At 42.3% G+C, this 26,235-nt stretch overlaps 2 protein-coding genes across 5 annotated transcripts; one reads left to right on the plus strand and one right to left on the minus strand.

Annotated features, from left to right (window-relative positions):
* The first annotated feature begins 340 nt into the window (after positions 1 to 340).
* On the plus strand, positions 341 to 19,407 carry LOC140309408 (interleukin-6 receptor subunit beta). Of its 4 annotated transcripts, XR_011916378.1 has the most exons (16): positions 341 to 1,764; positions 2,660 to 2,767; positions 4,636 to 4,756; positions 4,860 to 4,993; positions 5,096 to 5,226; positions 7,049 to 7,208; positions 7,302 to 7,381; positions 7,898 to 8,081; positions 9,299 to 9,499; positions 11,163 to 11,261; positions 12,388 to 12,528; positions 12,604 to 12,729; positions 13,699 to 13,774; positions 14,127 to 14,208; positions 18,580 to 18,927; positions 19,201 to 19,407. XR_011916378.1 is itself a non-coding variant. In XM_072387251.1 (15 exons), the coding sequence occupies exons 1-15, from the start codon at positions 1,707 to 1,709 to the stop codon at positions 15,734 to 15,736; spliced, it is 2,262 nt and encodes a 753-aa protein (XP_072243352.1). In that variant the 5' UTR covers positions 341 to 1,706; the 3' UTR covers positions 15,737 to 16,809. The 4 variants fall into 4 exon arrangements, 3 of the variants coding, with proteins under 3 accessions (XP_072243352.1, XP_072243354.1, XP_072243353.1); XM_072387251.1 differs by lacking the exons at positions 18,580 to 18,927; positions 19,201 to 19,407 and adding an exon at positions 15,176 to 16,809; XM_072387253.1 differs by lacking the exons at positions 18,580 to 18,927; positions 19,201 to 19,407 and adding an exon at positions 15,176 to 16,809 and having other exon boundaries at positions 4,863 to 4,993.
* nudt12 (nudix (nucleoside diphosphate linked moiety X)-type motif 12) lies at positions 17,493 to 25,733 on the minus strand. The gene is made up of 8 exons (XM_072387254.1): positions 25,625 to 25,733; positions 23,730 to 23,940; positions 23,150 to 23,447; positions 21,728 to 21,992; positions 20,084 to 20,251; positions 18,316 to 18,429; positions 18,029 to 18,228; positions 17,493 to 17,648 (listed from the first exon to the last, which is right to left on the minus strand). The coding sequence occupies exons 2-8, from the start codon at positions 23,933 to 23,935 to the stop codon at positions 17,538 to 17,540; spliced, it is 1,362 nt and encodes a 453-aa protein (XP_072243355.1). The 5' UTR covers positions 23,936 to 23,940; positions 25,625 to 25,733; the 3' UTR covers positions 17,493 to 17,537.
* Between the last annotated feature and the right edge of the window lie 502 nt (positions 25,734 to 26,235).

Below are 26,235 nucleotides of genomic sequence, written 5' to 3' on the forward strand. Positions count from 1 at the left end.
GGTGTGAACAATGATGTTCCATGAGTGTTAAAAAGAGCTAAACTGCAGGTCAGTGTGTCGTAATTTCCTTAAAAACCACAAACTAACCTGTTGGTGGCGTTAAAGTGAAACCAACAGAGTCGTTTCCTCCGGGAAACCTTTCATGGCGCTCCATCCTATAGATGCTGATGATTTCTCTGAATTATTCTGCTTGGATTAAAGTTTGTCCTGAGGGTGGAGGCAGAAATGAGAGGATGTGCACTAAAATTCACGCATTAATCAGTTGTTAGCTGTTCACTTCGGTTTCTTTTAGGAGCTGTAATGTGTGGCAGCTCAACATCTCCACTGCTGCATTTAAACGGGTGATCCTGACCATCAAAATGTGATGAATTAGATTCAGACACTTTATTTCTTCCTTAGAAAATCCTCCAAACTCTCCAGGTTTATTGAAATTCAGCTCGATGTTTTTTGGAAGTTCTTTCAATGAATAAAATTATTTTATTTAACAGCTGAACATCCTGCCCTTGTAAAACACCTTTTTTTAAAAAAAGATCAAATAGAGGGAAAAAATGAAGGAATCAACTTGCTGTCATCCTTAAAACAAGAGTCACATGAATCTGCTTTCAGAAGAAGAGACGAGACGAGCGCAGTCACTGGAAACAGTGGAAAGGATTCCTTCAAGAAGGTAATTAAACTCCGAGGTGGTGGTTGGTCCCAGTCAGCTGGGTCTGAAATCTGGAGCAAACAAACAAAATGGGAAGGTAGTAAAAGGGAAACCGACGGGTCAGAGCATCAGGACAGAAAAGTCAAAGCAACACGTCTGTAAATAGAAAATGTTCAACAAAACAAAATGCACAGAAGCAGGAGTCTGTGAGCAAACTGTAGGAAATGGGATTTATGTGCATTTAGCTGACGCTTTTATCCAAGAGGATGAGAATGAGGATATAACATTACAGCTAATAAGCTACATGGAAGGAAACCACGAGTCAGACTCTGTCAGAGGGGATTTCCATCCAGAAAAGCCAAAAAGTAAGTCATCAGCAACACCTAAAGAGAAGCAGACTGTGGATGGTTGGATGGAAGTGAGATTCAGAGGTTAATCACCATGGAGACGATGCTGGAAAATCAGTTTGGTCCAATGACACATAGAAAGATGAGTGGCTGAAGAAAACAAGCTCATTTCCACAGTACTGCCGGTTCGTCTTCCTGGTCACCCACATAACTGATTATCTTTAATTTTTTTTTTAGTTCTTTAAACCAAAAAGTATTTAATGATATAAAAGAGAAAACGTCTAATAAACAGCAGATCGAACACACAAAGCCTTTTTTGCTCATTCATGCAAACATGAATCCTAATATGATTAGTAGCAGATTACTCAACCAATAACTGTCAGGTCCAGTCTGTGGGTGCTGTTAAAAAGAAGGGAAAATATATGTTTGGATATTTCTAAATTGTCCAAAAACGGAGGGCTGTTGCTTTAAGAGTTAATCAGAGTGTCGTTCATGCTGTAATATCTCATGAAATCCAAACATGAGCTCACATTTTGTGTTTCCTTTTACATAAGTGCAGCAACTTCCTGGTCTGAGGGAGTAGACAGTTTAACCCAAACATTTGAGCACCTTCCAGCTGTCTTTCAGTCCACTCCACTTCACTGAGTGACCTGGATGGATGTTTCTGGGTTGTAACTGAGCTGATGGCGGATGCATGACCATTTTCGCTTGTTAAGATGGACCTTTGGTCTCTTTGCTGGACCCTGATGATCTGCCTCAGTGCGTTTTCTCTCGGTGAGTCGACCACTAACCTTTCTTAATAAAATGGCATTTGAAGCTTTTGGCTGAGAATCTTTGTGTTGGATCCAGATCAGTCTTGATTTAGCCAAACAGTTTCCCAAAGGCTGATACAAAACCCATTTTTAAGCTTCAGTTTTTTTATTGCTGGTGCCAGGAAGGTTTTTACATGTTAATTTTTGCAAATTTTCATCAAATTCAGCTGCAAATATTTAGTGTTTTTCTCATCCTGGTCCGTAAGCTTTTATTGATCTGTTCAAAGTTTTGTGTGCATTGGTCTGTACCACTGAACATGGTTTAAGTCATTTGTTTAAACCTTTAGTTTAAGATGATGTGTCACTACGGTTCTCACTCCTGCAGGCTTTGTATGCACATATAGTCGTGCGTCTCCCCTCGAAGACGGTGATATGAAGCAGGACAACTACCCAGGAAGTGATAAGAAAATGCAATTGATTTAGGTCATTAAATGTAGGTAATTAGTTATTTTGCAAGCAAATAAACTGCTCGTTAGAAGCCAGCTTAAAGGTGTAAAACCCTCCAGTGGTTAAAGGTAAGTTTTAATAGATCAAAGTTAGAGACTTGAGGGTGTGAATGTATCCAGTGTTTTGAAAGAAATAAAACTGCAATGTATTATTTTTAAAGGATTACCTTTGAATCTGAGGCTTGCCAGAAGGAAATAAACAAGTTATATTTAGATTAATTTGTGCTTGAAGGCGTAATACTATAAAGTGTTTTACAAAGAAAAAGAAGAATTAGAAATAAAGGAGAAATTAAGGGCTGATTCATATCTGAGTTGGTCGTGCGTCCTAATCAGATGAAACACAATCTGCACGCTGTGCTTAGATCTGAGAGGTCCTGAGTCTCAGTCTGGGTTTTTGTGTCTTTGTGTCAGAAGAAGTAACCGTGAGACACACTCAACTGAAGCGGTGCGAGGAAAGTGAGCGCATGTGTGTCAGCAACCTCAGAGACTGCGCAGCCCCACCACTTTCATCTGTTCAGAGTGAGAACGCACACACGCACATCCAGTGTCGTCACGATATTGCGTTGACCTTATCTTTGTTCTGATAATTTAGGTTTTGATGACATTTAAAACCCTTCAAAGGTTGACTTATGAGTCACTTCCATCCAAATTTTCCATCCAATTGTATTTCATATATTAATTGTATGTATTTGATGCTGTTTTCTTTTAATTAGACTGAATAAATCAAATGGATGTGATTATGCAAACATCTACACATCAGATGGGGTATGCATTAACAAAAGTAAAGTTAATTTAATACAATGAACAACATTTTTTTTTAAAACATTTTATTAAATGCGTCCCTTTTACACTGAATGTATTTTGCACGGAAAGCTGAAAATTAATTTTAAATAAGTGAATTAAACTTTTAGGCTTAATTTATGCCAAAAAAAATTATGCAAAGCAAGCATTCTTCTGTGTTTTGCGTCTATTGGACAGTTTTGTTAGATAACAAAGAGATAATAAAGGTTATGCAGGAATAGTTTATGAAAATTTGCACGAAGGTCTACTGATATGACATGTCTAAAAATATAAATATTAAACTGCGAGAGCAACTTAAATCACAGGTCTATGTAATAACTTGTACTATAGCAAAGGATGTTAGCTGTCAGTTAGCTAAATGCTAACTTGCGTTAGCATCTCCCTACTCATTAGGCTAAAATATTAAACTGTGAGAGCAACTTAAATCACAGGTCTATTTGATCATTTGTACCATAACAAAGGATGTTAGCTGTCAGTTAAGTAAATGCTAAATTGAGTTAGCATCATCCCACTAATTAGATTAAAATATTAGACGCTACTTAAATTGTAGCTCAGCTAACTAACAATTGCCAGTCAACCGAATGCTAAAGTTAGCATTATCTCACTCAGTCCGATTGCAACAACTCCAAAAGTAATCTTTCGTGATTAGAACTGAGATTTCAAGCGTGTACAAATCCATAGAGAGGATCGTGATGTTTTCATAACCCGAATAATAAAACCTAAACAAGAAGTGAATCAAAGCAAACAGCAACTTAAACAAAAGTTCAGTACAACAGCAAGTATTGAATTATGGGTCCAACCAGAAACGTACAAATAATGTATTCATGTCATATAGGTTATTTATTTAATCAGGTGTTACAACCCAAGTTTACATTAAAGGTTAGAATAGGTGCTTGTCAAATATCCTGTTGTCATGATGGCAAACAACAAAATACTCGTTGTAATGTGACTTCAAGGTTGTGTTTAAGCCCAAACCAATCTTTTCCTAATCATATGAAGATGGCTTTGTTACCAAAAACTAAACAGAAAACCATGTTACCAAAGAAGTAGTTGTGGTGGCTAAAGGTATGAAAATGATAAGTGAAACTGAAACAAGAGTGATTGATTAAGTGAGAACAGGAAACTCTCCTCTGCCCATAGCAGCACCTGAGTAAACACTTAATTTATACATTTAGTGCTGAAGCATTAATACAACGCTGGAAACATTTATGTAAGTAAAATTTGAGGAATCAGACTGAAATGATTCTGAAATGGTAGTTTAGATCTAAGATGTGAATATCATCTTCTTTGTAAAGCAGTTTAAATGTGTTTCTATGTGAAACAAGTTCCTCATTAAATAAGTCTGTGTCTCATTAAACTGCAAATATGTTCAGTTAGAAGTTTGAAGGGCTACTGTTGCACCTTCTGAACATCAAAACAGTTCTGATTTACCGAAATTGAACTTGTTGGCAAGAAACTGGGAAATAAAATCAGGTAGGCAGGCTACAGACCATAACTTGTGCACAGTTTGTCTGACATAAATCAACTTTAAAGCTGACAGTGTTACATTCTTTAAAAAGTCCATGGTGCCCGCTGTGTTCCTGCAGAGCCTCTGAACATGGACTGTTACTACCAGAGCTCTGCAGACGGCATCAGATCCGTGACATGCGGCTGGAGTCAGGAGGCAGACACCCACACTGAGTCTGAAGCCTCTCTAATATTCACCAGGTTAGTCCTGAAATTCAGAGTGATATTTCTAACAATAAACGTTGACCAGTTTTGGTGATTTTTCATGTCATCTTGAGTCTGTTTGACTCCTTTTCCACCTCAGCAGGGATACAATTTTATCATGTCGGGGTATCTTCAACCCAGCAGCCGTCCTCAACGTGACAGCCAGGATAAAGAACTACATGATGGGGACGGAGATCTGGTCTCAGCCTCATACTGTGTTTCTGCATGGCGCCGGTTAGTGTCAGGGACTTCTTCTTCTGCTGTTATTTAAGGGCAATTTTCAGCATATGTTAGTAACAGCAAAGTAAAAAATAAATTGACTCCATGTCTCCTCAGTGAAACCCTCTCAGCCTGTTTTAACCGTCGTTGGCTCCACTGAAGACTCGCTTGTTGTGTCGTGGAGAAGCAGCAGCGATGGCAGCTGCCGGCTTCGCTTCAGACCCAACAGCTCTGGAACATGGACGCAGGTCAGCGCCAACTAAACCCTTCTGTGATGTGCCGTATCACCTGTTGACACTAGTTCTTTGGTTGGATTGAGAACTTGCTTATAAATAAGCAACGAGGCTTTCATTGGATGGCTCATGATACTGATCCAACATGCTAATATTGTCCAACTGATTTCCAATGCTGACACAGATATATCGAGCCTCTTGTGTAGTGGAGTGGACATTATTATTCTTACCCTTATTGCAGAGGCCAAAATATACAAAACCCCTGAAAAAAAAAACGGCTTTAAATCACTCTAAAAACATGCCACATGCAAAGATTTATTTTACCAAACCTGTAAACTTCATCCTACTTTAACTCTTCTCCCAGCGATGATCTTTAGAGAAGCTCAACCACTCCATGGCTGATAAAGGCTTTATGATGGAAATCTGGTACAGAGTTTGTTGTTATGCCCAGTCGAGGGGTAACCAAGGCACAACATAAATGTGACTCAAATTCCTCAATCCTCAGGCAGCATTATTTAGAAGTTAATATGACAGTTTATTTATAATATAGATAAGAAATATAATGTGAAGTTGGAGATAAGCCTCAGACTTCAGGATGGGCCAAGGCCAAAAGAACAAACAAACCAAACTATCTTCACAAGGGAAACTGGCCTAAACAGAGCAGAGTCAAAACGAAAGACAATCACTTACCTCCCGAAGATAATAAAACAGGGAAAAACTCAAGAAAAGAATATGGCCGCCCAACCGTACAAACTCCAAGTTACAAGTTGGTTCACGTATCAAAAGACTTGTGGCACCGGTGTGGCTGGTTGGGAGGAGAGGGGGAAGAGTGCCGTCATCCCAGGTCTTTATTTAAAGTCCACTCCCCAGCAGCCATTCCTCTATGGGCCCTTCAGGTGCTGGCCAATCAGAGCTTGGCACCTGCACACTAAGATTTACATAAAGTTAATGAAAAGAAAAACACAAGTCGTAACAACATCCAAATATCTTTAGGTATTTATGGTCACAAACTAGGTTTATGAACCAAAACCAACTGTTTAGGATTAGAAAACGATCCTGGTTGGACTTTAAATGTGAGAGTGAGAACAAACATGAGTGAAATGTAACTTTATGCTAATTAATTTTAAAAGGTCTGATGATAGAATGAGCAGCGAGGGAGTAAAACTAACCTGAAACGTCGCAGAAAAGCAGGTCACCACAAGAAATAGTTATCTATCAGTAAAACTTACTTTGAATTGGATTAATTGCTTTTTAAGACCCTTTAGTTAAAGGATGAGTCTTTAAAACACCCCACAAAGTATTTAGATGTGTTTATTATAAGCTAAACATCCCCCAAATACTTTTAAAGGGGCTATATTTTAAGTCTGTCTCTTTGTTTTCATTGTGCGGTCAGAAAGAAAGACCAGTTGGCCTACAACAACATTCTGTAATGGTAAGATTTCCAGTCCCATTTTTGAGTGGTTTGTTTTTTAATTTAACCCTAAAACAACACCAAGGTTCTGGATGTTAACCAGCTTCATGAGTTAATAAGTGAGCCTCGTCAGCAGTGACCTGGTGGAGTTTTTCTGAATGAGATCATTAGATGTGTTATGTTTGGATGGTTCTGGTTTTTAGCTTGAGTCAGATGTAGTTCAGAGACAATCTGGACTTGGGTGACAAGTCTTGAAAAGAAGGTAAACTAACAGTATTTATGGATCCCACTGTGATGAGGGGCAGGAGACACTCGGAACCATCATGGCTGCCCGACATCCTGCAGCGGCGCAGCATTAAATCTGCTTTGAGCTCAGTCCAGGCTCATTGAAGGCTCTAAGTTTTGTTGTCTTTGTTTCATTTCCAGGTTCCAGATTCTGTCCCTGCACGTGCAGATCAGAAACTGAGTTACACGTTCACAGACCTGCTGCCCTTCACGGTGTACAGCGCCGCTGTGGCCTGCAGGGGGGAGTCCGGCATCTGGAGCGACTGGAGCTCTGACACCAGTGGAAAGACGGTGGACAGAGGTAACAGGTCACACCCACACAGGGATAGAATTATGGCTTTGAGACCTGATACTACAGACCTAATCAGTTTCAACTTGGACCTTTTTTCCCCAGTGCCCTCCAGGCCTTCAGATATGTGTTACAGAGTGGAGAAAACGGGCTCTGGATCCCTTCTACTTCAGCTCCTCTGGAAGGTAAACTATGGAAAATCCTTCCTTTCAAATAAAAGGTCATCAGTTTGTTGCTTCATCTTCATCATCTTCAACAAGCATTTTTACATTTGATGACTGTGAGATTCGAGATGCCAAACTCAAAATCATATTGAGGGGATTGAAATTAATACCTCGGTCATTTTTACTAACCCTTACTCACTTAAAATCAGTAAAAACCCAAATATCTTTCTTCTTTTTCCCAAGGATTTATTGACTTTCCCTAAAGTGATGTGAAATTTCATGGTTTAACATTTTATTCATAGCAAATCTTCCTTTTTGCACTGAAAATAGGGAAAAGTTTGAGGTTTTACTTTAATAAAAAAAAACACTTAAAACAATCATAATATATAAAAATAAAAAAGGATGTCTGTAAGGATTTGACTGATCAGTGTGAACATCTGCATCCTGCCAAAAAATCACTGAAACTCAGCCACAAATGAACACTGAAAATGTATTTTACTGCTTCCATATAACTGTCATGGCATCTTGTCTCCTCAGCCTGAGAGTCGCGTCCTTGGATACGAGTTGAACGTCGAGCCAGACGGAAAGATTCAAAACGTCACGGAGGCGACGGCGCTCCTGGTGGTACAGGAGGGGAACTGCAGCGTCACTGTTAGGGCCTTCAACATGGCCGGCTACGGACCTGCAGCACGACTCCACATTAACACGCCAACACAGATCAGTGAGCGTCTGAATCATTTCTCTGGTTGCTCTGAGTTACCTGTTGAGGTCCACCAAAGTCCTCTAAACACTTTCCCCAAAAGCTCCTCATTGCATGCCCTGAAGGCAGGAGATGTTTACATTTTTCATCAGAAGTTAAGTAAATAAAATGTCAGAAAAATAGTAAGTAAATATATTTCAACTGTCAAAAATGTTCATTATTATGGGAAACTGATGTACTTTTTGATGATCAATCACCAGTTTTTCCAGCTATAGATGACCGGTCAGACTTCTTGTATTTAAAAACGTGTTCCTATAAAGATTATGTGGCAGCAATGTGTCCTCCTGTGTTTTTAGAGCAGTTGAAGCCTAACCTGGTGAGGTGGAAAATAGCAAAAAGGGCAATTAATGAGGCTTTGAAAACCGCGAGATTAAAAGTAGTTCTGACTCATGCACCGCTTTAGGCTTCCTTAAGCTGGTGTAAAAACAGCTACATCCAACCCCCTCCTGATCCTCCCCAGTCCATTCCATCTACTTTTTACATCCACTGGGTCTTTTGTTCTGACTTTACGGAGTTGATCTCTTCTGCTGCTTTATTCCATTCAGAAGTTTTTGTTCTGGTCATGATTTAAACAATGAGACCTTCTTTGTTGTTTCTTTCCTTATGATCTTCTTTTCGTTGTTTAGTTGCAGTTCAAGTGATATTTTTACATGCTGATGACTGGGGACGTTTCTGCGTTCCTTCATGGCTAAAAATGGGAGTGGAAGTCGAGATTTCTATAATAAAAAGCTTTTGTACCATCAGTTTTATGCATCTGGTGCCATGTCAGAGAAAACAGTGACACACAATGCAGCCATATTGTGCCCACTGCTGAATTTTCGCTATCAAACAACACAGCAATTCATTTTCCCACTTGACAAGAGTGAAATCATCACTGATAATATAGCATTTAACTCACACCATCAGATTTGAAGGTTGTGCTCTTTCTCTTGAGCAATATCCTGTGTGTTTCTTATCGGAACAGGAAGTATGAAGCAGCATGTCTCCTATCAGGTGATCCTATCGGTGATTTACCTCTACAAACATGAAAGATGCTTTTTTGGTGGTTTCCCTTAAAACTGGGCATAGATGCAGGATGCAGCTTTATGATGTCAACTTTTTGCTCGATGTTGAAATCGTGATTCAAACAGAGCATTTTTATTTCTGCATTTTAATAATCCAGTTCCTGTTTCCTGCAGCTCTCCCCTCCACCAAGAACTTGTGGATTTCCAGCTCTTATCCAGTTCACAAAGCGCTTCTGGTCCAGTGGATGATGCCCACCACTCCGCCCTCCGCTCTGCCTCTCAGCCACGTTGCTGTTCAGTGGCGCTCTGAGAAGAATGCGTCCACCAGCCACTGGTCCAGAGTCGACGGCTACGCCACCTCTGCTGCCATACGAGGTTCGAAATCTGAAGAATCTGTTTCAACATGCCCCTCTGTTAAAGATAACCATTTGGATTAGTGATACTTTCTTTGTTAATGTCAAAAAATCCCAAGATCAGGCGCAGTAACATAGTTTTTTAACAAACGTTACATAAGTGGGCCTTTTTTTCACGTGTGGAGAAACAGGGTTTTTTAATGTTTGACCAAAGAAATGCTGATAAGGAACAAAAAAGTTCTGGATCCAAACGGCATTTGAATCTGAACACATCACCATGACACCTGCAGGATTAACTGATAAACAACTTCCTCGACTTCTGTGTGTGTGTGTGTGTGTGTGTGTGTGTGTGTGAAGCTGCTGCTGTGGGCATCTGGTTCTGTGGCTGCAGAGATAAAGAAAAACGGCAGGAAACAAGTCATTTACTGCAGAATATTCTCAGCTGCGTATTCGTCTAATTTGGTACTCTGACCACAATCTACGCATTCATGGCGACAGGGAAATGAAGAAATCTGTGTTTTTCTAGTAGTTTCTGCAGAAGAGTAATTCTTAGAAACATTCTTATCCATCACACTTGATGTTCAGGGGGATGCTATCTGGATCATCATCTTTACATGAAGTTGCACAGATCAACTCCAGCATTAAAACCGTCAGTCAGTGCAGTTACATGCGGGCGATCGGATTAACGGCTAAATTACAATAAGATTGAGTTATTCAGCTCATTTAGCAAACTTAATCCGACAAGAAATTGAATCGGATCAGGTTAAGTGGCGGTTACCCCGGGATAACTCGATCCAATTGCCCGCTGAACGTGCCTGGAGACGAAAGTGGATCGGATCGAGCGTTCTGCGCATGCTCGAGATTTCTTCCCGCGATCGTCACCCGGAAGTCGAAGGAGACGATATTACTGTTGTTGTCGCCGCCGCCGTCAGAAAGAAACAAACAACGCGATGGAGAATGCGCCGTTGTGCATCGCGTTTGTGCCATAACCAGCTCATCACAGATGTAGAGAAATGTAGCTTCATCTTGCCCTTCGTTCGCCATGTTTCTCGAATGCCTTAGTGTTGCTGTTGTTGGTGAAGACGTCAACCGGAAGTGGCTCTATTAGAGATAGTTGAAATGGCTACAGCGTGTTTTATCCAAGGATCAAATGCATACTTGTGCAAGACACTGACTGGTCTGCAAAAATATTTAGGTTGGTGGCCAGTGTCAAAAATAACATCAGTGTGAATACGAGGATGCAGTACATCAAAAAGTGCCTTAAAATGACCAGGAGGCACATGGAGGTATTTAAGTGGTAGCCATGGTAACAACTGGTCGAATTCTCTAAATAAAGAGGAAAGGAGCTTAAATTGTTTCGTCTTCTTTGATTTTGGAAACTTTGGCCATACCTTTTGAATGAGAAGAGGTTGATGCAGTCGCACTAAACTGGACTCATGTAAAAAAAAAAAAAAAAAAAACTTAGGAAAGGGATTCTTATTCAATTCTTGTCGACTCTTCTTTCTTTTTTGAATAATTAACACATATATAGAATCTTTGTGGTTTTAATGTTGTGACTGACTTGTGTAGCTTTTCATGGTACTTTGCATTGTAAAAGAATAGAACTGACTTTGATTTTAGTTCTGATACTACTGTGTCACCTCACAGCTTCTACAGACCATGATACCTGTGTTGTGTGTTTTCAGGTGTTGAACCTGATGAATCCTACCTGGTCAGTGTGTTCCCCGTCTACAACCAGATGTGTGGATCTCCTCAGTCTCTGGCTGCCAGTTTGCATCAAGGAGGTAAACTTGATCTAATAATTGTTTTGTGGTGACGCCAACTGTGTTGGTTCAGGGTGGCCACGTTTATCTCCTCAGGGATAGGAACCTGAGCCCAGGAAACACCCAGACAGCTACTACAACATTTACTTTGGGTTTAGATCAATAACACGTCTGAAAAATACAACAGCAAGAGCTCTGCTCTGTTTCTGGGCAGAAGTTAACGTCCAAAGACGGATCGATGATGTCTGCTGTAAAAAGGAGGTGATGAAGTTCATTGATACAGATGTTAAATATGTAAAACACACAGTGCTAGTAGCGGTTAGCATAGCTGCCTTCCAAGCAGTTGATTCGGGTTTGATTCCCAGCCAACGCAGTCTGGAGGGTTTCACAGAGACAATAAGTCGCCAGTGGTGCAGCGTCTGGTTCGAATCCTGCCCATCGTCAGTGTTTGGATCAACAAAAACCAATCCCACTGCGTTGGGTTGCATGTTCCCTCCCTGTGTCCACAGTTTTCCTCAGGATCAATAAAGTATCTATCTAAAAGAGTATCAAATTCCCAGAGTGGCTCGTAGAGCAAGAAATGTGGATGTTGTGACCTTACTATGGGACACCGTGACTCTGCTGACCCGCTCAAATACAGCTTGAGTTGTTTCTTTGTATTTCACCAAGTAAAAAAAGATGAAAAATAAAAAGACTGGACAGAAAGTGCATGTCTGCAGCTACAAATCGAACCGACATCCTCGAAGGATGTCTCTGTGCGGTGCTGTGGACAGTTTACAGGACACATAGTTTTAAGATAGGACATGTAGGGTGGGTAACATTCACAATGCAGAATACTGTAGGAGGACTTTAGGGTTAAACTCCAGTTAGTGGCATTTTTGGCTTAGAGGCTTCAAGCTCACTCTGTCTCAAAGATAGCTCAAGTCCACAGTGGCCTGACAGTGTAAATGTGGATAATGACTGATTTTAACCCTCAGTTAGGACCTTAGCTCCCTTCTCATCGTGCTTCGTCCGTCTCACAGTTAACTCTGCACTGGAGAGATCAAACCGAGTATCGATCTGAAGGTATTTGGAGGTAATCCTGAAAAAGAATGGAAATAAAATGGAGGAAGACACATTTAGGACTCTCTGTTGTGTGCTTTTCCAGCTCTGATGGAGGTGGTCAGTCTGAATGTTGTCAGTGTGACCAAAACAGCAGTGACCATCAGATGGGTGTGGCAAAGGAAGTCTGGACCAATCAGAGTGAGCAGATACAGCATGATGCTGAGGAGAGACTCTCACCGACAAAGTAAGTTTTCTCCTGAAACGTGTCACATTTCTTCTAGATTTCTGAAGAAAAACCAGTGACTTCTGTCTTTCTCAGCTCTGGGTTTGTGGCTGGACCAATGGCAGCACACCTTCCTCCACCTGACGCCCAATACGGAGTATTCTCTTCTTCTGTTGGCTGATAATGTTTCCAGAAACATCATCAGTGTCACAACAGATTTAGGTGAGTTTCACCGGTTACACTCAGCTCTAAAACGGAGATTAAGTGGGAAAAAGTCAAGTTTTTAACCTTCTTATAATGTCTATTAGCTGTGAATTTCCGTCTCGCAGCTGCAATGCATCAGTTTCATTCATTCCAAAGCTGAGGAACCAGTCCTATCCAAGCTGCAGTTAGTGTTGATCTCTGCTTCCTGGTTTGTTTTGGTGTGTGTGGAGAAGTGAAACTCACACACACACACATTTACACACACAGTGACATCTAATCTCACATAATACCTTGTTTTGTTTAGTTGTAGCAGTGAGCTCCGGTGGATTGTGAATGTTTTCCGACTGTTTTTCTTTCCGGACGGAGCAGAACTCTTCCTGTGCTGCAGAACCTCCTGCTGACTTACCGAGTCTTACCTCATGTATCAGGAGTAGCATGAACGAGTCGAGAAGTGTGGCGAAGACAGGCATAGAGGAAGGTTTTATTTAAACTGAACAAAAGCGCCGCCAAGGCGGGATGGAAAACCAAAGAACTCACTAACAAAGAGGTCTGATGGACCGACTGAAAAACTGACGAGAGGACCACGGGACAACAAACTGACACACAAAGGAAGAGCAGGAGAATATATACTGATGGAGGGATGAGGGCATTAAACAACAGCTGGGGCAGTTAGCAAAGGAAACCAGTTTTACAGAAATGAGCCAAAGGACATAATCTCACCAAAATAAAACAGGAAAACCACAACACAAAAACCCATGGATCCTGATAGAAATCAGCACTTTCTAAGTTAACCCAAACCTCAGTCTGCGTCACAGCACTGCAGCTCTCTGCCCTGGTGTTTTCTAATCGATTCAAGTGTATAATCTATCATTAAATCCCACTGACGGAAATTTATTTTCTCATCAAATAAAAAAACTCAATGCTTAACTGGTATCGGTATTCTTCTGGTTTAAGCTAAAGCGAACCTGATGTGCTTCTCCTGTCCAGATGAGGTGCCAGTGGTGACTGCCCTGCTGCTGCTGGCCGTCACCGTGGTGATGGTCTCCATCCTGTCCAGGCTTGTGTGAGTGTTCAGGAATCAAACTACTGTTCTGTTTGTCTGCTTCACACAGCCTGAGAAACCGCTCATTCACAGCAATGAGATTTAAATATAAAGAAGATTAACATCTCATTCACCAGTTTGTCAGATGTGAACACTTGATTTTCAGTTTGCTTCACAGTAAATTTGGCATCTTTTGGATCTGATGGCAGACAAAACAAAAGGAATTAATGATGCTGTAGCTGTTCTCTGATATTTTAAACACTAAACAGTTGGCTGAATATCAGAAATAGATGTCCAGATGTTTGTAATGCAACCTTTCCTGAGTTTTTTTCTACTTGATGAGCAAAATCATAGAAAAATCATTTCTGTGCAGATACAAGTTCTACTTCTTCCCACCCATCTCCAGCCCTCGAAGAAGCTCAACAGGCCGGTGGCTGATGGACCCAAATCGCAAGGTAATCTGATGTTCATGCTTCTATAACTGGGTTAGTGACCTCAAAGATACCCTCTTTAATTAAAAACATAAAAACAGCAGCAGAAAGTAGTGCAAAAGCAAAATGTAATGCAACAAAGCTCCAAAAAGATGGAACAAACTGAAAAGAAGCACAAAATATAAACAAAACTATGCAAAGAGATGACATAACAGCATAAAAAACTAAATCTGCAGCCAAAGATAACTGAAAAATGACTTCAAACCCACTGAAAAGTTATTTAAAATCAACAGAGATGCACAAACCAGTAAGAAAAAGTCAAACCAAGAACATGAACAGATGCTAAATGACTGCAAAATATGGAAGTGACAAAAAAAAAGAGAAAAAAGAACAACAGTGCAGGAACTGAATGTCATTAATGAAAAAAAAAATTAACAGACAGATGAGCAGGATATTTAAAACCGATGAAGAACGACTTTGCTTTCTTTAAGATGTGTTTTCAGTCGGCTCCTTCTTTCGATGTTCATATGACACCAAACTGAGTTTTTGCATCTATTTGAGCTCATAAGGAAGCTTTTTCTAATTGGTTTGTGCATCATCTTGGTTATTCTAAGTCTTTGTAGCCGTCTGTCACCCCTTTGTTCAGATTTGAAGTGTTTTTGTGGTCATTTTGTCTCAGTGTGCTGTGAGTATCTCATCTGTCTGTGTTTAGCTTGTGTCTCTTTAGTGGTTCCATCTTTTGTGAACCGACTAAATAAACTGAATAAACAAACCAGGGAAAAAATACAGAACAAAAGTATAACACAAACACAAACATATGTAACCAACTAAAAAGTAGTAAAATAAGCACAAACAGATGTAAAACTACAGCAAACGAGGCAGAAACTCTGAGGATCCTTGAGGGGCCTTCATCAGTCTGCAGCCTGCTGTCTCATGATCTGTTTTACCAGCTCTTTATCAGCTCTTCTCCATCATTCCTTCACTCCTACAGAGCTGTGCAAAGAGGAGAATCCTGGACATCAAAGACTTCCAGGTGAGGGATGTCCTCGGAGAGAAAAGTCTCATCATTGTTGCTCCAAACGATCAGTTTCCATCAGAGGAGCTGAGCGAGGAGGCGTCAGTCAGCAGCAGCATCATCCTGCAGCTGTCCCCCCGCTGGCTGGACACGGTGTGTGTGTGTGATCCTTTTCCAGCCACTGAGCAGGAGCTGGGCTCCCTTCAGGCCCAACAGGGCTCAGTTTTCCTCCCGGAGGCGAGCCGGGAGGCCGACGCTGCTCTGCGGGACGCTGATAACAGCAGCTTTCCTCAGAAAGACCAAGTTTATCGGGTGTCACCTCAGAGTGAGCTTGCTGTGACGTCGGAGCTTCAAGACCTTCTGGCCAACAGTCGCTGTGTTTATCAAATGAACAATTTGGCCCTTCTGAGAAGTCCTGATGCTCAGGCAGCTGGTCAGGCTGACTGCTCTTATCTGATCTACGAGTACTTGTCAAACGGCTGCTTCAGGACAGAAATCGCAGAAGAAGGCGAGACCTGCAACACAAGTGCTGCATGAACTCAGAGGCAAAGAAGGATTTTTCTTATTCTTACAACCCAGGAATCGAGCTTTCTGGATGTTTTGTTTTGGCTTGTCATGACACAGAGAACAGGAAGTCGGGGTCCAGTTTGAGTCCAACTCCACAAGCTTCTATATAAACTACAGTATGCAGACATGTTCCAAAGAGCCCCCGAGGGTCAGCATGGACAGATGCTTATGGATCCCAGGTGCAGATTGACCCCAGCACTTATTGATTATGAAGCTTTTAAATCCTTGTCATGGAACCTGATTCTGTGACTGGATGTGGCTCCAGCAGAGTGCTCTGCCTGCCTCGTTTCTGCCTCTTTATGCAGCTCTTGGATTGGAGTTAAACTTGGAATAAATTAAAGCTCAGTCAAGCAGAAGGTTTAAATGTTCTAAATGCATCTTAAAGGGATATTTTGCATCACTCTCATCAACACAGGAGCAGACAAACATGCTGTTATCTTTCTGAATTTTCTGTTTTAGTTTGTGAGCTCAGAGTTTGATTTAATCTCCTTCTTTGCAGTTATTGATCATGTTCCAGTTTGTTTTTTGCTCTTTGTAGTTTCTTGAGTTCATCATAGCATGTGACCTTTGCTGTGGTTCTGTTTCTGTGAGGTGTTTCGACCCGTTTATGAGACTCAGTTTTCCGGCTTATTACAGTTCAGCTTCTTGTGTTTATTCTGTTGGTATTTTGTCCTGTTTAGTTTAATGATTGTAACATTCTCACTTGAAGAAAAGGATCCTCCACATAGCAGCTGTGTCTAACTGCAGGTACAGCTGTCCAGGCGTCTCAGGGGGTTGGAGAGGGACCAGGAGAACTTTGGTCTGGCTTAAGATGAACTTGTAGAGACCCTTTTCTTTTAGTTTCTTTAGTTTAGATTAGGCTGCATCCCTTCCTGACCAAAGGTCACATTCACAGAACGTGCCTACGTTAATCTGGCATCAAGAGAACTTTTGTTGAGAGCCCTATTACCAACACACTCATCTCAGAGCTGGGCAGCTCTAAGCTGTCACAGATTGGTGAAATTTGACCCTTTTCTGAGTCATCAGCAGAATTTCTCCCTGATTCTCCAAACTGAAAAGCACAGAGAGTTAAGTGACTCACCCATCTTCCCTCACGTATGAAACCTCTATTAACTGGACACATCTCCTGCAATTAATGGTCTAATGTTGATGAAATGTTCCAAAATAAATGGTTCAGGTTGCATTCGCTGACTTAGAGCTGCTTTTAAAATTCAAGCACGTCTGTAGAAATCTGTTCAGTCCACAGCTGAAAGACTCTAAAGTTGTTCAAAGCATCTCCAGTTTGATTTGTTACTTATCCTCTGTCTGTCTGCTCAAAAGACCCAAAGAATTACAGCAAAAATGTTAAAAGACTGACTTTTTTTACTCTATTATTTAACAAACTGCCTTCAGAGTCGGTGATAATCACCTATAATTAACATTTTAATTTAAGTTCATCAGTGACACTGTTCCAGTTGTACAGGACAAATCTATCAATAAAACCACTTCATCACGATAACTTAAGAGGACTGTATTAGAATTTGAATTAAAGTTAGCTTGAGCCCTGATTGGTTTAAATGTCTCGATGAGGCTCTTTGTATCTGTCCAAATCATAACTGGAGCTTAGAGATTTCTTCTTCTCTGATCCGTCGCGGTGGCCAGTGTAAACCTGTGATTTCCGTGCACTTTTGTGAGGCTTTTAACAGAGAACAAACACATTAAAGCACCTTGTAAACCATCTGAGGAATCTGGTGATTCCAGCAACTGGTTTGTTGTCATAGCTTTTTGAGGGTTAGAGGTTAGAGTTCATGCCGATCCAGTGTCTGATCAGCTGGTGGGCGATGGTCTGCCTGGGGGGGACGGTGAAGGCCTGGTTCGCTCCTCTGAACAAAGAGTCGATCACCTAAAGGAACAAGAAGGGTTTAAATATCTCATATTTTCTTCTCTGTTTGTCAGAAAGTGGTCTCGTCTTCATCCTAACATCCTCAAACCCTATTATTCAGCTCTGTAAACCCTATTTGACCCTCTGCTCTGTTCTCTGCTGCGATCATGTGACACTTTGTTTGAGCTAACTGTGAGATTTCTGACCGTATTTGGCTTCAAAACACAGGAGGTGTTTCAGTTTTTAATTATTTAGAATTTAAAACTTTCCCTGTTTTTGTCTTGAGTTCATTATAAAACTCGTAAACTCAGAGTTCTTCGTAAAAGGACCTCCTGCTGAAACCTTGTTGGCATCACTAGAAGTACAACAGATTTAATTACTAGTGTCGTTTTCATTTTTACCTGTTGCCTTGGAAACCACCGAGCCTCCTCAATCTCATTTTCGTCAACTTTGATGTCTGTTGACACGGCGACGGCGAGGCAGCCAATCATGAGGTTGGAGGGCATGGGCCAGGGCTGGCAGGACACGTACTGGACCGGGCCGACCTTCACGCCGCTCTCCTCCTCCACCTCCCGCCGCACCGCGTCCTCGATCGTCTCCCCTGCAGCGACACGGGGGGGAGGAGCTCAGCGAGGCGGACAGGACTCAGTTTGAGGCTCAGGTGTGCATGTGTGTGTGTGTGAATTACCAGGTTCTACAAATCCAGCCAAACAGGAAAACATCCCTGCTGGAAAGATCTTCTTTCTTCCCAGTAAACACTGGTTTCCATCAGGGTGGATCACCAGCATGATGACCACCGGGTCTGAACACAGAAACACAACATAAGTCAGATTTCTCTGCCCAACCCTCCCAGTTACAACTCAAATTCAAATCAATACTAATCAATAATGCACTTTACAAACAGTGAAAACTTCCTACAATCCTCCTGTTAATCCCCTCCTTTGTGTTTCAGTTACTGCTTCTGGAGCTGAAATATTCCCAGTGCGACGTGGGAAGAGTCCAGAGGAATATACTGTTCCCAAATAGTTGTTCAGAGGCCCTGTTCAGAGCTGGTTCTGATCTGATCACTCAGGCCACGTCCAGGAGGTTCTGGTTTCCGGGGAAAACGTCAGGATGTGCCGTGATCTCCCACAGAGAAAGGTGGAGGTCGCAGTGTGTCTCACACAGTCTGCAGCACCGTGGAGTTGGACACATTTTACTCAGTAACTTCCCCTCATGTGCATGAAACTGGTGCAAGAACGACGGTCCAATCAACTGAAGTCGAGCTGTGACTGCAGCTCTGACTGATGGCTGCTGTCAGGTGAGTTTAAGCTGCTTATCCTCGTTCTTACATCGCATTAACTTTAAGGACTTTCTACCTCACAGTCCACGGCCCTGAGCCAGAAACAATGTGACATTAACAGTAATTAAGTAAGACACTGAAGCTTTGTAACCTTCCCTGAAAGCTCACGATAACTCAGATAAACATCTTATTCTGATCTGACCCCAGCAGGTTATCATCATGCAGCCATTTACTGTCAGCTATGAGTTGTTCCTAAATGACAGGTTCTTGCTTTGTTTTTATTGTGTTTAGAGATCAGTGGACTGACGGCAGACTACGAGCATCGACCCCCATCGCTCTTCTTCGTGGTCAAACAGAACTTAAGCAGCTCAGTGAATGACCCACTGGCCACAGTTTGCCCAAACTTCAACATCTGCACAGAACTCTCATCTCACTGCAGCCTTCATCCTAACTGGAGGTGTTGTTAATAAAGCCAGACATCTGAAACGTGTCTAAAAACCTTGAAAAGTCACAACATTCATAAAGTCTGCAGGTGTCTCGACTCACAGTTTCTGCAGTTTACACCTAAAGCTTCTTAAAGGGGAACCTCCTGTATTTTTAAACCTTATTTCTGGCATGAAACACGTTCATCTACTCACCGAGAACAGTTTGGTGAAAGTTTGCGTCCTTCTGAAGATATTTAGATAACTACACTTTCTTTTTTTTCTTCTTTTTTACGATGGACGTTCTTACCGGAGTGAATCAGCTGTGCTGCAGCGGCGGGCAGCGATGACGTCATCCCAGTAGAGGAGTGTGTAGAAAGCCCTCTATAAGCCCCCTGATAGCCACCAATAACAACAACACAGCAGCTATGAGCTAACAGAGCTATAGCACACGTTCATTCATTCATTCTTCTTAAAGTATTGGTGAAATAAAGACAGATAATGCCTTATTTAGAGGCTGCATCCTCTAAGCCCCGTTCACTCCGTTATATGGATCTCCAGTTATCTAAATATCTTCCGAAGGACGCCGACTTTCACCAAACTGTTCTCAGTGAGTAGATGAACGTATTTCATGCCAGAAATAAGGTCCAGGTTTAAAAATACCCCTTTCAGTTCCCCTTTAAGCTATGACTGTAATGCTTCAGCTGCTTTAAGCAGATCTCCTTCCGTCTACATTGGCCGCAGCTTCATACCGACTCGTGGATAGCAGGTGTTGTGGACCCCCTTCAGACTCCTGCATTCAGAGTTCAGGCAGCTCCTCTTGTACCCTCCCTCCTCCAAACGGGTGCTGCTGCCACACGTGGGACAGAAGCTGTAGCGGTTGTGCCAGGCCAGCACCGACCGAGCCTGAGCCACAACACCTCGGAGACAAAGGAAGACAGAAGTTCAGATGCAAGAGAGACAAAGGAAGACAGAAGTTCAGATGCGAGAGAGACAAAGGAAGACAGAAGTTCAGATGCAAGAGAGACAAAGGAAGACAGAAGTTCAGATGCAAGAGAGACAAATGAAGACAGAAGTTCAGATGCAAGAGAGACAAATGAAGACAGAAGTTCAGATGCAAGAGAGACAAAGGAAGACAGAAGTTCAGATGCAAGAGAGACAAAGGAAGACAGAAGTTCAGATGCAAGAGAGACAAAGGAAGACAGAAGTTCAGATGCAAGAGAGACAAAGGAAGACAGAAGTTCAGATGTGAGAGAGACAAAGGAAGACAGAAGTTCAGATGCAAGAGAGACAAAGGAAGACAGAAGTTCAGATGCAAGAGAGACAAAGGAAGACAGAAGTTCAGATGCAAGAGAGACAAAGGAAGACAGAAGTTCAGATGTGAGAGAGACAAAATGAAGACAGAAGTTCAGATGCAAGAGAGACAAAGGAAGACAGAAGTTCAGATGCAAGAGAGACAAAGGAAGACAGAAGTTCAGATGCAAGAGAGACAAAGGAAGACAGAAGTTCAGATGTGAGAGAGACAAAGGAAGACAGAAGTTCAGATGCAAGAGAGACAAAGGAAGACAGAAGTTCAGATGCAAGAGAGACAAAGGAAGACAGAAGTTCAGATGTGAGAGAGACAAAGGAAGACAGAAGTTCAGATGTGAGAGAGACAAAAGAAGACAGAAGTTCAGATGCAAGAGAGACAAAGGAAGACAGAAGTTCAGATGTGAGAGAGACAAAATGAAGACAGAAGTTCAGATGCAAGAGAGACAAAGGAAGACAGAAGTTCAGATGCAAGAGAGACAAAGGAAGACAGAAGTTCAGATGTGAGAGAGACAAAGGAAGACAGAAGTTCAGATGTGAGAGAGACAAAATGAAGACAGAAGTTCAGATGCAAGAGAGACAAAAGAAGACAGAAGTTCAGATGCAAGAGAGACAAAGGAAGACAGAAGTTCAGATGCAAGAGAGACAAAGGAAGACAGAAGTTCAGATGTGAGAGAGACAAAATGAAGACAGAAGTTCAGATGCAAGAGAGACAAAGGAAGACAGAAGTTCAGATGCAAGAGAGACAAAGGAAGACAGAAGTTCAGATGTGAGAGAGACAAAGGAAGACAGAAGTTCAGATGCAAGAGAGGCAGAAGAGGACAGAAGTTCAGATGCAAGAGAGACAAAGGAAGACAGAAGTTCAGATGCGAGAGAGACAAAGGAAGACAGAAGTTCAGATGCAAGAGAGACAAAGGAAGACAGAAGTTCAGATGCAAGAGAGACAGAAGAGGACAGAAGTTCAGATGCAAGAGAGACAAAGGAAGACAGAAGTTCAGATGCAAGAGAGGCAAAGGAAGACAGAAGTTCAGATGTGAGAGAGGCAGAAGACGACAGAACAACGAACAGACATCCTGCAGGTTCCTCACCGGCCTCCTCCTCGCTGAGTTTCAGCAGGTCTCTGTTCGGAGTCTTCGGGAAGGAGCAGTTCTTCTCTCTGCAGCGTTTCAGGAGCTCAGCAGCGTCTTCATCTGTGTTGATGGCAAACCAAACCGGAGGCTCCTGGGAGCCCTCCTCTGTCTGACCGGAGGGATTTTTCATCCTCTCCACGCCGATGAAGATGAGCACAGCTGAAGGTTTCTGAAGGAGGTCGTTAACCTCCTCAAATCTGAAGCGACACAGCTTGGTTTCACCCTGTTAAAAAGCACAACCACAGCATGACAGAGTTCTGCAGAAACCTTTTCTCCTTCCCTCCTGGTTTTAGGCTCTCGGACATCAGAAACTTAAAGGTTTGATACTCTCAGGTTCAGCCTCTTTATACAGCTTCATTTATCTCTCTTTTGTTGCCAGTTTTAGCATCATTTCATCCTCTCATCCGGGTGTTATCCTAAATAAATATTGTTTATTAATTCTATCACATGTTTTTCTGTATAATATCACTTTAACACAAGGCCTAAAGGTTCATAAAGAGAAGGCCATTAAAACACACTCCTGCTTATTTATTCATTTGAGGTGAAGAGAATCCTCTGAGAGCAACAGAACCATGTGAAACTTTAGCACTGGCCGTTAATCTGAGGGTGAAGGTGTTTTAAACTCACAACATGACAGATATCATCCTAAATATCTTTAAAAATGTTGAAATAATGATTTTACATTGAGTCCCTTTTGCATTAGACGGTTATTTGCGTGGGTCGTGCCAAACAAGGTGCACGCTTTGAGCAACACGTGGCCTTAAGGCAGCTGAAGAATGTGTGAATGAAAGCAGCTTCACTGGGAATTCAGGAGTACTGATGCACACTTTGCTGTTTTCACAAAAAGACGCAGCATGAACAGAGCAAATGGCCCATTTGACAGAATATTATCTGGATGTGTTCGCTCAGGTTTGAAAGGCTCGATATCCTATGACTTCAGTGGGAATATAATAATGTTTATGTGCATTTTAAAAGTCCGGTTTTGATCAGGTTAACACAAAAATTCGGGTTTTTTTCTTGTTTATTTATGAATAATCGCAATAAAAGATTCAGAAACCACAGCATAATCATTTCCCTTTGCTAAGCTGAAGAAAGTTTTAGGTTTATTTAAGGTCACTGACCTCTTACTGTATGGGTTGGTTTTTATTAACCCATAAACTGCTGAATCTATCTGAACATTATCTTAATAAATAAGACAAAAAAAGGGTGAATATGTTAGGAAATAATCCCTGTAGATGACTGAAAGTCAACTAAACTCAATTTCCTTTGGTGTCTGTGCATTTATGAGTAACTCCTGTGCATTTATGAGTAACTCCTGTGCATCTTGGACCTCACAGACTTCACAGGAATCTCCTCTCCTGCCCAGGTGCACCTACCTACCTTTTCACCATCGTCCTCCTGGGAAACCATTGGGCTGAGGTTGGAGAACAGCAGGTAGACGGTGTCTGGATCGCTCTGTTTGGCCTCCAACCACAGCGTGTCGGTCCTCTTCCCGCTCAGCCGGTCCAGCGTCTCCCTGCTGAAGTAGTTCTCCTGCGGGCCGAGGCCGCCGCTCGGCAGGATTCGCTGGCATTCAGCGTCAGTGCGGCTCAGCAGGCCGGCGATGTGCCTGTGGCCCCAGAACTTGGCAATGTCGTAGGCGGTCTGAGACGAGCTGTTCACCGAGAACTTGTCGCAGCTTGAAGAAAGATGGAAAAAAGAGGTTGGATTTATGCCCACTTACTGCCCCCCATTCAATGTCAAGTATCAGGAGACACGACCCATGTAGCGACCAATAAAACCACAACTACAGGCCTGGTTTCATGTGTAAGATGGATCTTTTTCACCCTCCTTTCTCATTTCTTCCCTCACCAGCTTCCCACCTAATCTTACTCTGCATCAGCTGGATGTGGAAAAGCAACGGTTTGAGGAAGAATCCCAGTATGAATTGAGTTGTACGTAGAAAGGAAACGGCATGTACCCGAGCGACAGCAGCCTCTCCACCACATGGTGGTGTCCGTTGCGCGCTGCGAGCATCAGCGCGGTCCAGCCGCTGTATCCCGTCTGGTTGGTGAGGGAGGGGACCTGCGACAGAAGAGTGGACACCTGGTCCAGATCTCCTCTGGCTGCAGCATCCAGAAGCTTCTCCACCATCTCCTCCTTCGCACTCAGCTGGAGGCTCGTCATCCCGGCTGATGAAGAGCAACAAATGAACATTCATCATGTGAAAAGTAAGTAAACCCTCTTTCAGTTCTAATTATTTACATATCAGGACACAATGAGAAATGATCTGGTCCTCGTCAGGTCTTAAAATGAGGTAAATACAACCTCAAAAGAACAACAACACATGACAGATTATGCTGTGTCATTATTTACTGAACAAAAACTGAGACAAAACACAGAAGCAGTGCATGAAAAACTAAGTGAACCCCTGATCCAGCAGCTTCAGCAGCAGTGAGCTGCAGTAATGGTTTTCTGTGGGACGTTATCAGTCTCTCTCATGGTTGTGGAGGAATCTTGGCCCACTCTTATTTCCAGCGTTGCTTCAGCTCATTGAGGTTTGCAGCATTGGTTTCTGCACAGCTCTCTTAAGGTCCCACCACAGCATCTCAGTCAGGCTGAGGTCTGGACTCTGACTGGACCATTGCAACACCTTGATTCTTTCCTTTTTCACACATTCTGCTGTAGATCTGCTGCTGTGTTTGGGATCTTTGTCCTGTTGATGAGCCAGTTTCAGCCCAGCTTTAGCTGTGGGACAGATGGCCTCACATTTGACTCTAGAATACTTTGGTATCCAGAGGAGTTCATGGTGGACTCAATGACTGCAAGGTGCCCAGGTCCTGTGGCTGCAGAACCAGCCCAGATCATCAGCCCTCCACCACCGTGCTTGACAGCTGGTATGAGGTGTTTGTGCTGATATGCTGTGTTTGGTTTCCTCCAAACGTGCTGCTGTGCATTATGACCAAACATCTCCACTTTGCTCTGGTCTGTCCAAAGGACATTGTTCCAGAAGTCTTGTGCTTTGTTCAGATGCAGCTTTGCAAACCTAAGCTGTGCTGCCATGTTCTTTTTAGAGAGAAGAGGCTTTCTCCTGCAGCCCTTCCAAACAAGCCATCCTTGTTCAGTCTTTTTCTAACTGTGCTGTCATGACCTTTGACCTTTAACATGCTAACTGAGGCCTGTAGAGTCTGAGATGTAGCTCTGGGCTTCTTCACCTTGGGGTGAACTTGCTGGGACGTCCACTCCTGGGAAGATTGACAGCTGTCCTGAATGTTTTCCACTTGTGAATAATCTTTCTCTCTGTAGAATGATGGACTCCAGATAGTTTGGAAATGGCCTTATAACCCTTCCCAGACTGATAGGCAGCAACGGCTGCTTCTCTCAGATCATTGCTGGTGTCTTTCCTCCTCGGCGTTTTGCTAACACACACCTTATATCTTCTGGATTTAAAATGCAACTTATCCACTCAAATTCTCCTCTAATCTACTTGGGTTTTTACTTTTTGAAGAAGTAATTAAATGAAGCCTGCACCTTTTTCTTCTTCTTCTTCTCTTATTGGAGCAAACAGCTGTCAATCAACATTAGGCCACGCCCACGACGCCACACGCTGTTACAAAATGAAGTTACGTGAAACACCTTGAAAACGAAGCGTGTTTCGGCTTTAATTTCCCCGTTATGATCACACTGAACCCGTACATGAGTGGTTACAGCGACTCGGTGAGATCTACGTGCTTTTTAAACGTCCTCTCTGGCTCTCTGACCGTCCTGGATATGACATCCCAAACAGCAGCGGCTTTACGGTTTATTCACCACTTAAACTGGATCAAACCGGATCGACGGTTTAAGTTTCAGATAGAAAACCATTAAAAGTGTTACCTTGTCTTCTGTTTGCTACTGTCTCTCCTCTGCTGACTTTCTGCCGATGGAGAAAAGGTGTCGAGCTGCGTTCAGGGCCAACACACGTTCACCAAAACAGTGCTGCCTTCAAGTACGGCCGACGCTGTGGTAATTCCGATTGATCAAACAACGACAACAAAGAACAACAAACAACTGTATTCTCTTTCTTTCTGGTTGATGTCCAGATCAGTTCGGTTGTGCACTGGTGGGCAAAGTATTCATGACCTTTGCTTTAGTCTCGAACACCACTCACAGACAGTTGTGAAACAATGACACCCCATTTTCTTATGAAGACTTATCACCATTTCATTTTTTTAAATGATAAATTAAGGTGATTTCATTGCCTCACTCATGCAAAAAAATAAAAAACACTAAATCCACTCAATTAACGATGTAAATTCACAAAGATGTCCGTTCCTGCTTAGACAAAGTTATGTCCTTATGCTCTATAATAGCTGGTGATTTCTCCCTTGGCTGAAATAACTTCTGAAATTGTTCCTGGCATTGCCTGACAGAAAGTTTTAGAGGTTTCTCGCACGCACAGCCAGTTTTAAATCACCCCACAGGATCACATTAGTATTAAGATGATC

This window comes from Leuresthes tenuis, unplaced genomic scaffold, assembly GCF_036924035.1.
Source record: "Leuresthes tenuis unplaced genomic scaffold, fLeuTen1.0.hap1 SCAF_6, whole genome shotgun sequence".
NCBI lineage: Eukaryota > Metazoa > Chordata > Actinopteri > Atheriniformes > Atherinopsidae > Leuresthes > Leuresthes tenuis.

Coding starts and splice junctions, on each gene's coding strand:
- LOC140309408 (XM_072387251.1), top strand. CDS start 1,707: ATGGACCTTTGGTCTCTTTGCTGGACCCTGATGATCTGCCTCAGTGCG. Junction 2,768..4,635: donor ACCACTTTCATCTGTTCAGA/GTGAGAACGCAC, acceptor GTGTTCCTGCAG/AGCCTCTGAACATGGACTGT. Junction 8,082..9,298: donor TAACACGCCAACACAGATCA/GTGAGCGTCTGA, acceptor TGTTTCCTGCAG/CTCTCCCCTCCACCAAGAAC.
- nudt12 (XM_072387254.1), bottom strand. CDS start 23,935: ATGACGAGCCTCCAGCTGAGTGCGAAGGAGGAGATGGTGGAGAAGCTT. Junction 20,252..21,727: donor ACTCAGCGAGGAGGAGGCCG/GTGAGGAACCTG, acceptor TTTGTCTCCGAG/GTGTTGTGGCTCAGGCTCGG. Junction 18,430..20,083: donor CACCTGCTATCCACGAGTCG/GTATGAAGCTGC, acceptor TTCTGTGTTCAG/ACCCGGTGGTCATCATGCTG.